At 41.7% G+C, this 17274-nt stretch overlaps 1 protein-coding gene across 1 annotated transcript in view; it reads left to right on the top strand.

The window, feature by feature from the left end:
* The window catches only part of IMMP2L (inner mitochondrial membrane peptidase subunit 2), a 460855-nt gene that overhangs the window by 282037 nt on the left and 161544 nt on the right, over positions 1-17274 (top strand). Inside the window, exon 4 of the mRNA XM_083574776.1 lies at positions 8614-8679. Within this exon, the coding sequence (XP_083430902.1) occupies positions 8614-8679 (66 nt within the window). The remainder of the gene's footprint in view (positions 1-8613; positions 8680-17274) is intronic.

Consider the following 17274-nt stretch of genomic DNA (forward strand, 5'->3'; position numbering starts at 1 on the left):
TGGCAAACCAGAGCAGCGCACGGAAACACCGTTTACCTTCCCGCCGGAGCGGTACCTATTTATCTACTCGCACTTTGACGTGCTTTTGAACTGCTAGGTTGGCAGGAGCAGGGACTCAGCAATGGGAGCTTACTCCATCACGGGGATTTGAACCGCCGACCTTTCGATCAGCAAGCCCTAGGCCCAGTGGTTTAGACTACAGCGCCACCCGCGTCCCTTGCTGTGAATGGTAACTGTGCTTATTTTGCACACATTTAATCTGCAACATAATTTTCACAGACCATTGGTGGTTTTTTTGCCTTTCATTGTGACCCCATCTGGAAGAAAGAGGTAGGGAGATGCAGTGGCGTAGCATGGGGGGTGCAGGGGGGGCTGGCCACACCGGGCGCAACATCTGGGGTTAGGGCAAATCCACAGGTTAGGGGGCGCAAATCCACGGGTTAGGGGGCGCAAATCCACGGGTTAGGGGGTGCAAATTACTTGCCTTGCCCCGGGTGCTGACAACCCACGCTACGCCACTGGGGAGATGGATGAATTAGAGCCGCATTCAGAGGAGGTCTGCAGAACTTTAAACTGTGTGGAAACTACAGCTGGGGTAGGAGCCAGTTATCACCATTCCCCCCACAACTGTTACTGCAGATGGTTGAGCTTACCCTCTCCATGTTGCATGCAGTGTTACCTGCCTGATTCTCCCATGCCACACCTTTAGATGTGGAGTGAGTCACATCCAACTCACTACCCTCCCCCTCTGCCCAGGTCCCATGGCTTTAGGTGTTTGAGCTGGCCAAAAAAGGTCATTTCCCAGCCCCATAGCTCTAAGGAGCCTTTTGGAATCACCTATTTCCATAACGTGCTTCCCAGTTGTTATAATTTTTTGCACTGTTCCGCCACCTATCATGTCAGACACAATTTAAGCCACTTCTCCTGATCGTTCCCAAAGTAAACACACCAATATTCCTTGGCAGAAGGATCTCTACTTGGTCCCAAAGAGACTGGAACAGTGCTGGAGATCTGAAAGCTAGGAGCTAAATAGCACCTGCAACCTAGGTTATGGGTGCAATGACAGAATGTCCAGGCACGCTTTTTTTATAAGAAGAATACAAAACTGAAAATGAATGAACTGTAGCTAAAATATTATGTTCATTTTTCACACGATCTAGTTCTTCCCCTGCCCACCCCCCTAATATTCTTAAATGGGTCTCTTCTACAGTCTTCAGAGAGTAGCTGGAAGTGGGGAGGCAGAAAAAGGTCCTCCTTTCCTTCTACTCTTCCGTTTTAATCTGAAATCTTAGGCTCAGTACTGCGCCCAGAGCTCAGAAACTCCTCAGACAATGAAATTCCCTGATGCAAAATGCTCCTAGAACAACGGGAGTTTTGAACACTGGACTGGTTTTACCTGTAACGATACCTGTAGTGGATGGGGCAGTATCAGATTCCATAAGGTGTCCAAGGCCCGTCTATTCAGAGCACACACAACATGCATGTGCAAAGTCAAGCTACAGAATCTGACCTCATTCTTTAATCCCCCACCTGCTGTCATATAAAAATAATATACACTTCCCAACTGAGCATAACACTTGGAGCATCTTATGAAGGAGGCGCTAGTCTGGGGGTATGGAATCTGTCCCAGAGTTGCTCCAAAACCCATCAGCCTCAGCAAACGTGCCCATTGGCTAGAGATTATTGGAATAATCAGCAGCACCTCAAGGGCCACAAGTTCTCTGCCCCTTCTCTAGTCCATGAAAGCCACAAATATGTTAGTCTTTAGTCTTCCCCTGGCCTCTTTCTTGTTTTTTGCTGGGGCAGACTAACATCACCACCCCTTGGAAAACTGAAAAACCTAGCTTGCAAGAGTGAATGAACAAAGCAGTTTAAAAACACGAGTGCTGATCCTGATCTTTTCCTCAGAACAATTAGGAAATGCTTCAAGGAGAACGAATAGTCTTTGAGTATTTCACCTTTGTTGAGTTCTTGAGGAGATGAGTCCTTATGACATGGATTTCTACCAGGCTCCCCCACCCCCACACACCAGGTCTTTGGTGAAGCCTACCTGCACAACTAGAATATAAATATATTGACGATAATCACTGTTGTCATGAACTGCCTATGGGGTTCTTATGTCCCAGTTTGTGTAAGCAGGGCAACTCATTTTTAAGATTGCTGAAGCTAAGATCACACAGTGGAGTCACATGCTGTAGTCTGAAACTAGGGAAAAAGGTGCACCTTGCTGCTGCTTCTCTTTTGATTTCTTCTCTGATATGAAACAGCTTTGAAAAAGAGCCTTCCTCTCTTGAAGATATGAGAGCTGTATAGGGAACGCAGTTGCTTACCCAAGGCACAGTGGGTTAGTTAGCACACCAAAGACACCGAGGAACTACAGGAAATCGGTTCAAGTAGAAATTTGAGAGGTTATTGCAGCCAATGGACCACCGTATATAAGTGCCTCTGCCATATAGGCTGCGTAGGCTTGTTCTGTTTGGTATTTTTCTTGGTTGTGTCCTGCTTTCAACTTGGTATCATCAGATGCAAGGGAAAAACACAAACACAATTGCCATTATAGATCTCCTGGCACACGATGTCCTGGCAAAGTACGCTAGACAGAGATTCAATTGCATTTCAGTTTAATTCAAGCAGTTGCACTTTGTGGTTGGTGTTGTGTTATATTGAATCAATTCAGAACATTATTTCATTTGTCCAGTTGTTCAGGGTGGTACTCTAATGCCTGGATTTTATCTGCCTCAGGGTATAATGTTTACATTGAGGATGTTCTTTGTTCCTTTAAAAAAACAACACAGTTTAGTGTTTCGTCTTGTAAACTTCTTGAGGGGGGAAAAGTCCGCTAAGCTTCAGAACTTCTCATTATAGAGAGAAATAGTTATTTGTGACAAAAATAGTTTTCCTAGTGTTGTGAAATACCCCAATTAAAACATTATTTTTAGCACTGGAAATGCTGCACTCATCAAGCCTCACTGAAGCTTCTGCTCAACCAGTTGGCATAATTCCCCTCTCAATTAAGTGAAATTCTACATTTCTGAGATGTATATGAGAAATGTTGGGGATTTCCCCCATATGGTTCACTGCATCTGTGTTCATTAAGACTGAAGTCCATTTCTTAACACAGAGTCTAGAGGGAATCTTAAAGCATCTGAAGAATTTCAGTTGCTTCAAGTCTCTGCCATTATTAATAGCATACTTGTTTACTTCACAGGATATTTGTTTAAACTGGCTTTTTTTTTTAAAGTGACAATCCATTAGGATATATATTAGAGAACTAAATTTTCAAAGAAAAAAATTCTATGTTCTGGTCCAAACATGCAGTGGTTCAGTTCAGACATGATTATGGTTTGGTGCTAAATGAATTAGCTGTGCACTCTTTATGCTCACTCTTTTCCTCTCCCTTCTCTCTTCATGTGTTCTGATTTGCTGAATGCTTTTATTGGGTTAACTGAAAATGCACATACATAAAATAGCCAAGTAAAACAGCAAATAATTACAACTGAAACTTCTCTCCCAGCTAGCCAGTCAGAATGATCTTGTAATGCAGGGGTGGAAAATCGATGACCTTACAGGTGTTATTGGAATGTTATCTCCCATGAGAGTTGTAGTCCAACAACATCTTGATGGCCACACATTCCTCGTCCCTGCTTCTCAAATATGCTAACCATCTCTTTGGAAGCAGAACAGCTTGGGTGCAGTCTATGTACGATGCTTTGCAGTGCTTATGTTCAAATTGTTGAGGACTTTGTGTCAGATCTTGAAGATCAAGACAGAAGATAGAATGGGATGAGATATTCTCTTGGGCATATTAGCCTCATCTATTTTTATATTGCATTGAATGATTCTTGATAATGAGCAATAGCATCAGATTGCCTTTCTCTGTTCCCTGCTTATACCCATGAACTCTGTGTGCCCTTTGAAACAGAATCCACTTTTACGATGGAGACATAATCTAGACTGACTCATGATGGAAGAGAAATCAAATTTCTTTGCTCTTCAGATAGTAAGGTACTAATGTATGTTGAAAAATATAATTGCATTTGCTTCACTGTTGTATCTGACTATCATATCTGACTATTATCCAGGAGTTCTGGGCTACTCTCTCTTTTATTAGAACAGAAGACTTCATGCCCAGCAGGAAATTGCCTCATTTAGTATTAGGAGACATTTCATAAATCCCTTGTGAGAGTTAAAATGAAGCAACTGCCTTCCCTTGCTTAGCAGGGATCTATAGCTAGACCTCCATGGGCACCTGTATGGGGAAAACTCTAGCGAGATCTCTTTTCCAGCCTCCTGAGCTCAGATTGCTTTAAGCAGCTATTTGTTTTTTTTAAAATATATTTATTGAGGTTTTACAAACAAAGGAAAATTACAGAATAAAAAGAAAACAAGAGAAAAATACAAAAAATACAAAAATACATAGAAAAAAAAGATACAAAATACAGAAAAGATATATAGAAAAAATTAAAAACAAATCAATTTTTTCATGTCTTAAATTTTGTTTGCTTATTTCCCTGACCTCCTCACACCTCCCTTTTTTGTGTTCCCATTCACATGGTTAGTTCAGCAAATCCTTACCCTCTTTCATTTATCTTAACTCCATATCTCAACATATTATAACTATATATTTTCATCCGTTGTCAATCCATTTTTACATGTTCTTATTAACCTTGCTAGCTTTAAGCAGCTATTTGAAAGCAGATAGTTAAAAAAATAATAAAACAAAGACTTAACTAATGAGGAAAGAAAAGAGAGAATCAAAAAGTGGAAAAGTGGCACTGCTATAAAAGTGTAATGATTAATAAAATGTTAATGAGCTTTTTGGGAACCGTTATCTGCCGCGGAGATGAGCGCTGCCCATTCAGTATACTTAAGCAAACTTCAGCTCTTCAATCGCTGCTTGGGGCCAGTTTTAGCATATTCTCTCCAATTTCATCTCTGTGTAATCCAGCACCCTGAGTAGAATGTGTACAGTATGTGTCATATGTGGATATATACACCTTGTGAGGTCCCAGTCAAGCTGTTATTGCTTGACTTCACTCCAAATTCATCTCAGCAGCTTGGACGCCACCACTGAATCTCAGCTGCAGGATTCCATGCACAGTCATAAGGTTGGTCAGGTACTGGAAAGATTATCATTATTAAAGTGAATGGATTGGAGGGGGAGGAGGAGGAGGAGGTGGCGGCAAAGAAACATCTAGCAGTCCAACCCTGCAAAGCTGGTGTTGTAATAAGAGGCTCCATGCAGATAACAGGGTACAAAGTTGCTGCTGATGATATGATTGTCTCAGAATTCAGAGGTGCGGAAGTCATGATGCTTGATTCTTGTGCACTGTTGGAAAAAAGAATGAACAACAGTTGGCAGTGTTATTTACAGTGGATGCTCGGGTTGCAAATGTGATCCGTGCGGGATGCATGTTCGCAACCCGCAGCGTTCATAACCTGTGTCTGCGCACGCGGGGGTTGTGATTTGGCGCTTCTGCGCATGCGCAACTGCTGAAACTTGGAAGTAACCTGTTCTGGTACTTCCGGGTTTCGGCGGTCCAAAACCCCCCAAAAATGCAACCTGAAGCAGCTGTAACCCGAGGTATGACTGTATTGGATTTTGTTATTTATTTAATTTAGATCCCACGCTTGCTCCTGAAAGAGCCCAGGGCAGCATGTATGTACCAACAGTTCAGGGATAGAAGCAATGATTGCTTACTATTAGTTGTTGTTTTTAAATCTGTGCATCAATTTCACAGATTTAGCACAACTCGCACCTAGAAGACATGTCCTGGGAGGGTCCCATTTTCAGCTCATTCATATAGCAGGCTACAGTGCACCAGGATCATAGCAGATGGTATCATCTTAAAGGGTGAATGTTAGAAGAAATCTGGTACCAGACCCTCCTAGAAGAAATTCTGTTACCCAGAAACGCAAGACGATATTCTGGTTTGAAGCACTGAAAGCCATTAACGACTGTGGTGAATATTCAGTGTCTTCTTTTGAAGCCAGTTTGATAGGTGAGAAAATATATGTCATTATTAGCAGAAAAGTAATCACTTTGTCTGTGGATGTTCTTACATCAGATTGAGAATAATGGTTCTTCAAGGTCATTGTGATTATTGCTGAATTGGGGTAAATTGAACCATGAGGTCAGTAGCAACATTAAGATATGTATACACTAATGAAATGAAAGTTGTTTGGAGGGGGAGCTCCGAATAACCTTTAAAACCAAGTGTGAAACTATGGAAGAATTTTTGAAAGGGTACACTTAAAATTTGATGACTGTCTTCATTAGCACAAATGAACTATACATAATGTAGCTTAAAAGCAATTTTGCTAAAAGAGTGTAATTTCCAGTAAGATGAAGTGAATAAAACAAACCTGATTTCTTCCTTTTCCTTTATGGCAATATCTGTGCCTGTTGGTAAAACAACACGTCTTGTAGGTGGAAATAGTGGCTGCTGACTCCTGGCAGTGGTGGTAAATCGCACACCCAATCCCAAATTTAACACATTCCCAAGTTTCAGCTTTCTTTCACTTACTCTCTCCCCGGAAAAGTGAGTGCTCAGTTCTCATATAAAATCATAGAACTGTAGAGTTGGAAGGGACCCAAAGGGCCATCTAGTGACGTAGGGTTGCCATATGCCCTCTTTTTCCAGGACGCATCCTCTTTTTCATGCGTAGAGTCATAGCGATCTATAGTTAAAAGTAGAAGTCAGCAAATGTGCTCTTCAGAATATGGCAACCCTAATAGTCCAATCCCCTTCAATGCAGAAATCCCAGCTAACTTTTCATTCATCTCCACTGTAGGGGAAAACATGGAAATGGTGGGGTCAGGTGGCCATGAAATAAAAAAAGAAAAGAAAAATCTGTGATAATTTTATACAGTGTATGCAAGATATCCACCAGAGCCGTAGTAAGGGAGAACACAATCCACCTGCCTTTGCTGTGTTAAGTAACACCTGCAGTGGGGCAAGACACCATTGTTGTGATTCAAGCCTAAACAAATAGAATCAAACTTCTTGGTAACTTCTTGGTCAGTTTTATGTTGGTTGCTCATATAAACATTATTTAGTAGGATGAAACTTACTACTGTGTTGGTTAATTCATGAACTTCGTTCACTGTGTGAGAGGAAACTGGATTTTTAGCATAGCCTGGCCACAGAGCGGTTTGCTCTTATAACCTCTCATCTAGATTACTTTAAATGGCTTGAGACTCAAGTATCTGATGAAACACCTTTCATTTTTTTCAGCTGACCAGGCCCTGGGATCTGCAGTGAGGGTCCTCCTCATTGTTTAGTGGGGATGGCTTGCTGTGTAGTGGTGTGAGATAAGGCCTTCCTTAGTGGTGTAGAATTCTCTCCACTCGGAGTCATGGGTGTTTTCTGTTGGGATTCTGTTGCCAAGCCAAAATCCATCTCTACATCCTGGCCTTCAAACAATTTGTTTAGGTAGTTCCAGATTCTGAATTATGGGGTGTTTTATGTTTGCTGTTGTATTTTGTCTGTATTTCATAGAATCATAGAATTGGAGAGTTGGAAGGGATCTTGAGGGTCATGTAGTTCAACCCCGTGCAATGCAGGATTCTCAACTAGATCATATATGACAGGTGGCTGTGCAAGCTCTGCTTCAAAACCTCCAAGCAATGAGAGACTCTACCACCTCTCAATGCAGTTTGTTCCACTGTGGAAAGGCTCCTACTGTCAGACAGTTCTTTCTGATCTTTAGTTGGAATTTCCTTTCTTGTAACTATCTGTTCTGTGGTTTTAAATTATTGTTGTATAGCCCTCTGAGCTGCCTTGAGATCCTTCTGGATGAAGGACAATATTGATATTGAGCAAATGCAAGTCATGTGTGCACTCAAACAAATGCAAATCACAATCAGAAGTGCATTTAAAGGCTCCTTGTTCCTTTAAGTCTGCTTCTGGGTATGTAGGGTGGGTGGGTATGGTTTGTGGAAAATGGGCTTGCATGCTAAATTATGACTCCTGCTGGACCTCATATGGCCTACTGGGCTGAGGATCCCCACTACTGAGTGGGAAAGTAAACACTGGTCAAGCTTGTAAGTTGGACTAGCTTGTAACCAGGGTCTTCTAGTTAGAATCCAGGAATATACTACAAACCATTTTTATATGGTGTTCTTCCAGACTGTGTTAGATTTTCTCAGTAAAAATAATATTTTACATAGGGGAGGATTGTGTATGCCAGATGATTTAATTTTTATTTCATTTTGAGTTCATTTTCAGAAATAAAGGACCAGCATGGATGCTTATGCATGCTGTAACACTGGCATTTAATGGTGAACCCTTCTTTGAATAAATGTATCCATTTTCAATCTATACTGATCACCACTGAATATTCTGTGCATTTATTTTACACCAGCAAGAGGGTAAATGACCCTGGCCCATTCCTCTATTTCTCTGGCAGTGGTTTTCAGCCACAGTGGGCTGAAATGTGAGCAACAGCAGTGACTTCACTTAGCAAGAGGATGATGACGGATGCACATCAGGCAGAATAGCAAATCATCTGATGACTTAAGCAATCCTCATTTCATAGCTGATTTTCTTTTCATTTCCTTAAAACAATGAGAGCTTTGCTGATTGAATCACCTTTCCCCTCTTTTTGCAGGTCTCCAAGAAACCCGGAGCAGAAGATCATTAAACGAGTGATTGCTCTTGAAGGAGACATTATAAAGTAAGTATGGTATGCCATTGTCTCTGACTCCCTATAAGAATATAATACATTTTCAGTAGAATTTGAGGTGGTAACCCAGGCAACTATGATATCCTGTCACTTTGGAGCTGTATATTATTAACAGGAGTATCAATGCTATATCTTTTTTTTAATGAGCCACCTATTTCGGCACCCATTAAAGACCTCAACTTTTCAGAAAGCATTTAAAGTAGATATATTTATCCCAGTCTGTGTCTGCATTGGATTTTAATTGGATATGTATATGGAATTGTTTGTATATATGAAACTGTGTTTACTCATTTATGCTTTTACTCTGAATTCACTTTGAGATACTATGTGAGAAGTTACTCATAAATGGAATCAAACAAATAAATAGTCCCAGAACTTCTGGACTTGTACCCAGTTGGGGAAGGTTGACTTAGAGAATGAATCATTAACAAAGTTGTCATTGATGCTATAAATCTGTGCATTTTGCAATAATTCAGTTCTAAAAATTATTAAATTCATGTACAATGCAATTCTTCTTGAATTGATTCAATGCTGTTTGAGTTTTTGTTATTAGCTGATACATTCATAAACGCAAACAGTACTGAATAGTATGTTAATGAAAAGATTTAACAACTTGCATGCATGTTTGTAGCTTCAAATTATTGCATGTATTGGATTTCGGAGATCTTTAATCTGATAAACATAGAAACATTTTCATTACAATGTGTTGGGGAACATGAATGGCTTTAATTAACAGCTAGTGTGTGCAGTTGGCCACCTCTGCAGTGAAACTTAGGTGGGAATGGAATTGCCGTCCAAGACTCAGGATGTTGCAAGCACATAGCACATAGTGTTGGCTGCTGATGTGACTAAGGGCAGCTAACCAGTCAGTTAGTAGGCGCACAGTAATAAGTGGTATGGCCTTGCCTCCAACATTGCATCTCTATGGTTACCTGAAATGTTGTAAATATCCGTCTGTCTGTGATTCTTATTTTTGTGTGTGTTAGCAATTCTACTAGCAAACTGCGACAATGACCACCAGTGGCCTTGATGTGGATTGTCTAACTCTATTTAGTCACCTCCTGTCAGAACACCATTAGCATGTCTTATCTGAAAGGTTTATTTGAAAGTAGCTTTATCAATTATAGGTTGAAAGCACATGGCATTTTTAAAAAGCAGACTTTTAATGTCATTAACAAAAATTAGGTTAGTTTCCTTTTTCATATTTGCTGAGCACTACAGATAAAGTAAGTAGCCACATCAAGAAAGTCATTAGTTCCAAATAAAGTGTGTCTTGTAATTTTATGGTTTATGTATCAGTTATGATGATGATGATTTTAGGCCATATGTTAAGGGTGAGTTGGCAGAATCATATTCTGCCATTTTAATGAGAAATTGGGGGCAATAGGTTCTAAAGCTTATAGTTAGAAATGGTTCAATGGACTGGCATAAAACTTGACAGTGTAGGAGAAGTAAGTTTGAGGATGGTCCATACCAAATTGGCGGTAGGAAGGATTATTATTCTGAACTAGTTAAATGTTTGACAAGAGACTTCCACAAGTTGACAGGAGCTGTGTTTCTACCATAGAGCTTTGCTGGGGCAGCTCTGGGGAACAGATTTCATCCATTTGTACCGTGTATTTTGGGAAATATTAAGGGGAACAAATAATATGTGTCATTGCCCATGCGTTGTGTAACAAAAAGCCATTTTTTGTGGTCAGTCACTTTCGAATTCATTAGGGCAGTGGTTTTCAACCAGGGTGCTGTGGCACCTGGGGTGTCTTGAAAAATGGTCATGGGTGTTGCGGGCAACACTGCACTCATCCCTCTTTCCTTCAATCCCTCCTCTGATGCCCTCTCACGTCTCTGCCTCCCAAAGGCTTTGCACAGCTGTTTGTTGCAGCAGCCCTGGCTACAAGCTCCCCAGGCAAATGGTGTCTCTGGAGCTGGCCAGGGGGTGTTTCCCATGACCCTGTGAGGCAGTGTGAGGAGGAACCACGTTTTGGGGTGGGGTGTGTGTGTTAAGTTGTGGGTGAACATATCAGACGACACAGCAATTCTTCAAACAGCTCTTGTTTATTCACAGGCCAGAACAGAACTGAACTGAAGGGTTCAGCCAGCCTGCTTATATAGAGCTCTACTACAATGCAACAGTAACCACTTTCTGTAACTATCCAATCACTGAATGTCACTTTCAATCCCTTATTTGCATATGTGGACCTGAGTGAAAACTATCTACAGTATCCCCCTGCTGGCCCAGGGTGAAAACTTCAGTACATAACAGGGGGAAGCTCAGAGACCAGGGGTGGCAGCTGTGGCTGCCCGGAGGATCCCAAGGAGAGGGGAGAGGAGTGGAGGCTGAAGGAACACTCCACAAGGGAGGTTGTTCAAAAAGGGGTGAGGGTCTGCCAGCTCTGCAAGCAAGGGGTGACATACTTTCTTCTTCTTTCTTCTTCTTTGGCGATCACTCATAGCTGAGTAAGATTGTCTTCCATAAACACAATTTTAACAATGTGTCCGTAAGTGACTGTGGAGGCCAATTCTGGATTCACACGTCCTTCCACAGTGGGGACATTGGTTCCCGGGCGGCAGTTGATTGCGGTGTGGGTTTGCCAAGCGTTCCTTCCTCTTAGCACGTTTCTCCCTTGTGTCCTGAGTTTGAGAGTCTTCAAAGCCCACGACACCTTTGGCAAAGGCTGTTCTCCAACTGGAGCGCTTGCAGGCCACAGAGTTGCCACAGAAAGAATGTAGTTGGTGAAGGGAGCTGTGGACCCCAAAATGTTGAAAACCTCTGCATTAAGGTGAGACACCTGGAAATGCTTGGTAGGGACCCACTGTGAGAGAATGTCCAATGCAGCAAGGAAGAGGATGAGTGGAATGTTGAGCATCAGGCAAAGAGGACTGGTTGGGAAATGGCACTTCACAGTTAGAGTGATGGTTTGAGGAACATAAAATGGCACCATCAGTAAAAATGCTAAGGGAGAGGGCAGGAAAAGCTAAATCACAGTGTGCTTTGTCAACACTGAACGCTGACTGACAGTTGGGGGTGGGCAAGAATGGAAAACTACGAGGGAAGGTAATAGAACGGAGTGTTCTGAACAAGAACACTTGGACTACAATGTTTGGTTTCAGATCCCACTTGTAATATTTCACAAATGTTCTAGCACTTCTTAAGAACCTTTTCTCAAGCTGCAGCTTCTGTTACATGGTGACCCAGGTAACAGGTAACCTGTGGGTGTTCTGATACACACACATTTCTTTGCAGACAGGGAGTGTCCCAGTTTTATGTACAGTGGTACCTCTGGATACGAACGGGATCCGTTCCAGAGCTCCGTTCGCATCCAGAAGCAAACGTATCTAGTGACGGCACGTCTGCGCACGCACGCACGCGCGCGTCGCTTTTCGCCGTTTCTGCACATGCGCGTGACGTCATTTTGAGCGTCTGCGCTTGCACAAGCAGCGAAACCCGGAAGTAACGCCCTCCGTTACTTCTGGGTTGCCGTGGAGCGCAACTCGAACGCGCTCAACCTGAAGCGCATTCAACCCGAGGTATGACTGTATTAGTCAGAGGCTGTTTTGGGTGCTTCTATACTGGGCATATTATAATTGCCCAATCAAGTGTAAATGAAAATAAAATCATATACATACCAGCTCGAATCTAGACCTGGCAATCTCAGTGAAGCTATTGGGGGGGGTGCCTTTTAGATCACTGCAGGGGAGTGGCTTCACATCACACAGTTCCCCCCCTGAGCAGGTGGTCTAATCAATTCTCCCTTGGGAACTTTTCTGAACAAGCAGAAACGAATGCTTAGCCAGATGCAGGGCAAAATGAGTAGCATTGCAATCAAGTTTCCGTATATACAGCAATTGTCGCAGTGGAAAAACCCAACAAAAAACGTAAAACTTAATTTGCTTTGCACAGTACTTTGGCTAGGAAATCATTAAAGAAATGATACGAATGCAATCTGCTTAACTGATAGTTCTTTGGGGGGGCTTAAAATGTCAATTCTGTATAATGTATTAAAAGTAAACGTTGGTACTAGAAAACCTATTGAATCAGTAGAAATTAAATATTGTTGAAGCCCATTTATTCCACATGTGCAACTGAAGGCACAATAATCTATAGTACTGTATCACAAATGCCTGAGTCATGATATGCATGGCAGCAGAACAAAAAAATGTATTATTCTTAAGTGTGACTATGGAGTTTTATTAGCACAGCTTGTTTTTAAACATGTAAGTAGTCTGCTTCAAACAATGTATTCTATTCAGATAAGATCTGTATCTTGCCCACCATTCCAAGGAAGTCAGGCTGGAATTTAAACCTTATAGTAATCCTGGTTGGTGGCTCACATGTTTCTAGAACAAAATATAGTTGATTCCACACCTAAGGTTTGTGCACTCCTACAGTAAATTGTGTTAGTTTGAGAGATTCATTGAGATTCTGAAGTCTTCTGTGGCAAGTATGCATTCAACATGTACACTTTGTTCAACTTAAACAACAACTGTTTCTAGGAGTCCACTATAAAATAACAATTAAAACAAGTTTCTGAGTGGTTCACGCTAAAGCAAGACTAATGAGCCTTTTTTGACATTCATCCATATTATGGTTATGAGGTTAAGCAGGAATGAAAATTACTGTTATCTTTTCCCTTGTTATGGAACTATAGTTGACACTTGGTACTGGCAAAATAATTTATGTGATGAAGCCGCAATTGATTTTGTACAGGATAGGTAGCTAGTCATTATATTTGGGCTTCAGCATCTGTGGCAACACATCCTCTGTTTTGGTATCTAGAAGGGTCATTGCCTGATCAAATAAGTTCCAGTCCCTTATCATTATGCTATGAACTACTAATATGCCACTGAGGTGGGATAGGTTTTCCACTGAAGCTGTATAACTTCTGGACAGGATCATCTAAGTCAGAGGAAGATGGCATGAACTATTTCCTTTTAGCCATAATCCCAATAATGCTTCTTTGGAGTGTGTGTGCATGTGTTAGATTTGAACTACTTTGTCCAGATCTCTGTTAACATTGAGACTTTTTAACCTTCAGTATCAAACCAGGGACAAGCTTTCCTCAGGTAGACATTGGAGTGGCAGAGTGAGTACAAGGGGAAGATTAGGCTATGATCAACAGCAGGAGATGGTGGTAATAATGGTTTGGATCCAAAGGTGCATGTCAAGGAGCTGTCAACAAGCCAGGTCATTCATAGGGCAGGCACACGCACAGGAGACACGGAATGCAATTTGGCTCTGTATTAACAGAAAATAACAACACAGAGTCCTCTGGTTTGTATTAATCTAGCTGAGACATTGCTGAAATTGACCACTAGCCCAGCCCTTCCTCTCCAGCTTTTCACTCTGCATCGCCCCCAAGCAGATGAAGGCTGCATTGAGGGGGTGAGCTCCTCCTCTGGGGCTCTCTGGCCCATTGCTCAGCAACATGCTGGACTCTTCTAGAGCAGGGTGTCAGAGGAAGAGAATCAGCAGGGACTGGGACTGTCTGTGCTCACGCTGCGACTCTTAACTCTGTCCTGAAAGACCTTGCTTCTCCTGGCTCCCCCCCCCCCCCGATCACTCAATCCCCCTGCTTCTAGTACCTCTCAGCTTGTCCCTTCTGCAGACTGCAATTCAGTGTCCCACCACCAGGATCTAGGATCTAAGTCATCATCTTCTGAGCCCCTCCCCAAGGGGCTGTTGGGCGGGTAGATCCCACCATTCTTCCTCATCCCTGACAGCACAGCTGTCTCATGCAAGGCACCCAATTGCCTGAGAAGACGGGTGGAGGGTGGGGAGATCACAGGGGAGATCTGCAGAGAAAATGGGGAGGTGGGATATCCTTGCTTTGTGATGGAAGCCCATTCTGTTCCTCAGCAGGCCTCAGCCCAGGTCCAGCTCCGAGGGCCTTCTGGCGGATCCCTCACTGAGAGGGGAGGTTGCAGGGAGCCAGGCAGAGGGCCTTCTTGGTAGTGGTGCCCTCCCTGTGGAATGCCTTCCCATCAGATGTCAAGGAAATAAACAACTATCTGACTTTTAGAAGACATCTGAAGGCAGCCCTGTTTAGGGAAGTTTTTAATGTTTGAAGTCTTCTTCCATTTTTAATGTTCTGTTGAACATTAGAGTGGCTGGGGAAACCCAGCCAGATGGGTGGGGTAGAAATATAGAAATAAAGAAATAAAAATTATTATTATTATTTTATTATAACAGAAGTTAGGATTCAAGCCAATTCAAGACAATATATTGGTGCAGGCAAGCTTGCATCTTCCCTGCTTTCCCCATCTCACCTATAGTTGTCCAGAGCAGAATATACACTACTGCTATTGAATGTAAGGTAAACGAAATATGGATCTTTCACAGAAGGGTTTACATCATTGAGAGCCAGCTGAATGAAGCTCTTGAGTTAGTACTAATCCAGATGCTACTAAGGCAGCAATAGTAAAAGATTTGGAGAGCAAGTCAACATGCCAACTTGGCATACAGAATATATTGTGTGTACATATTATTTAATATGTATGTATTTTATTTAACCAGAGGCAGATTTAGGGGAATACAACCAGTTCCCCGAGAGGGTGCCACAGGGGGCACCACAACAATGAAGTAAAATGGAAAGTGAGAAGCAGAGGGTACTGAATTTTGATGTCACACAGGGCGCTACTGAACTTTGAAAGCCTAAAGTCTGCCACTGATTAAACATCTATGAGGTCAAGGGCATGACATTTTTGGTGGTTTCCCATCAAAGTTCAATTTCTCTCTTGGAGACTTGTCATGACCTAAATCTGAGTACAGTGGTTCCTCGGGTTAAGAACCTAATTCGTTCTGGAGATCCGTTTTTAACCTGAAACTGTTCTTAACCTGAGGTACCACTTTAGCTAATGGGGCCTCGCGCTGCCGCCACACGATTTCTGTTCTCATCCTGAAGCAAAGTTCTTAACTTGAGGTACTATTTCTGGGTTAGTGGAGTCTGTAACCTGAAGCTTCTGTAACCTGAAGTGTCTGTAACCCGAGGTACCACTGTATCTTCTGGAAATGCTGTTTGAAAAATACTTTAAAAGCAGTTTGAGATGGCTAAGGATATGGTTTTATTACGCTGAAGTTTGAACATTTGTAAGATTTTATATTCAATGTAATGGTTGGTTTTTTATAGAAAAGTTTTGCATGGTTACTTTTCTAAGCCTTGGAGATAGGGCAGGCTTCTAATACAAAGCGAAAGAAGCAATCTTGACGTTCAGTTTTGTCCTAAGCAGCATTTCTGGTGAGTAGGTTTCAATTTTGCATATAGTGAAAAATAAATTACTGCTAAATCTTTCCTTATAACACAAAGGGCAAGTGATACATGCTGAAACAGATTTTAATGGAAGTTTCTATAATTGAAAACCAAAGCGCAGTGACCTACTATTAGAGGCTAATAAGTGATAGGGTTTTTCAAAGGATGGAATATATTGGCGAATGAGGCAATCAATGTACAGATTAGACATAGGTATATGCTAAAAGAAAAGGTGACCTTTTATGAATTTTAGAAAATAGCTTTGCCGTGTGAGGGAGTTAATCAGAATTTCATCACTTACGAAACCATCTTTACAGGTCAGAAGGAAAATACCAGCAAAACTCCAGAACTGGAATGCAACTTGTAATGAGATTGGGCAGAAAGGGGGATCTTAATTTTGGGATCTTATGATCCACACCTTCAACATGCTGCCAATGTAATACTGAGACAGGACAAGCATGTAAAAGGGGGTGGGATTTAGGATCTGAAGTGATAAAAATCATTCTAGTGTTTCTAAACCTTCCACAGTTGTTAAAACTTTAATTAAACAGGTTTACAAGGAAAGGAAGAGAGACTAAGTTCATAAACGAGACAGCTATGCTTTGTAAATGAAGAAGAAAGCTAATTAAAGCGAGCATAGCAGCGTAATATTAATTTTTAAAAGCACTTCTAGCATATTTGTAGTAAATCTTGCCATGGCTACTACATATTTCCTAATGAGTTATTCTACAATTTTAACTTCAGCATATTTGCTGCCAAGTTTCCCCAGCTAGGTAAGAAAATTGTATCCTTAGGCATTATGCTAATATTTATTTCAGCACAATTAACTCTTTGAGCCCCTTGACTAAAGGCAAAGCACGATGCTAAGATGTGGAAATATGTTTGAGTAATAGAATCCACCTGTTTCTGATAAGAGTGGAATCTGAGGGCACCACACTGTTCTCTATAGATTGATATGTGATGTTTCAGTGTTAGGTACAAGGCTATGAGCCAAACTATGTCTTAAATTTAATGTGTAGCATTCAGTTATGTCTCTGTTGTTGTTGTTTTTCTTTTCTTTTTCTTTTAATTGCAGGTACAAGAGGGGCCAATTTGTATCAGGATCACAGTGCAATGAGAGGGGAGATTTGCCTCTTCTCTTCCTGGTTGCCATAGGAATAAATATTCCTGCCTCCCACATGGTGCCAATTGGAACTTTCTTATTTACTCCCGGGTTTTTTTTGGGGGGGGGTTTATTGGGGGTGGGTGGGTTTGTAGCTGGTGAGAGAAGGGATAATCCTCCCCTCTCTGCACATCTTTGTATAATCTCTGTTTGCCCAAGTCGAAATGCAAAGCAAAT

This window comes from Podarcis filfolensis (assembly GCF_964270895.1).
Source record: "Podarcis filfolensis genome assembly, chromosome: 10".
Classification (NCBI taxonomy): domain Eukaryota; kingdom Metazoa; phylum Chordata; class Lepidosauria; order Squamata; family Lacertidae; genus Podarcis; species Podarcis filfolensis.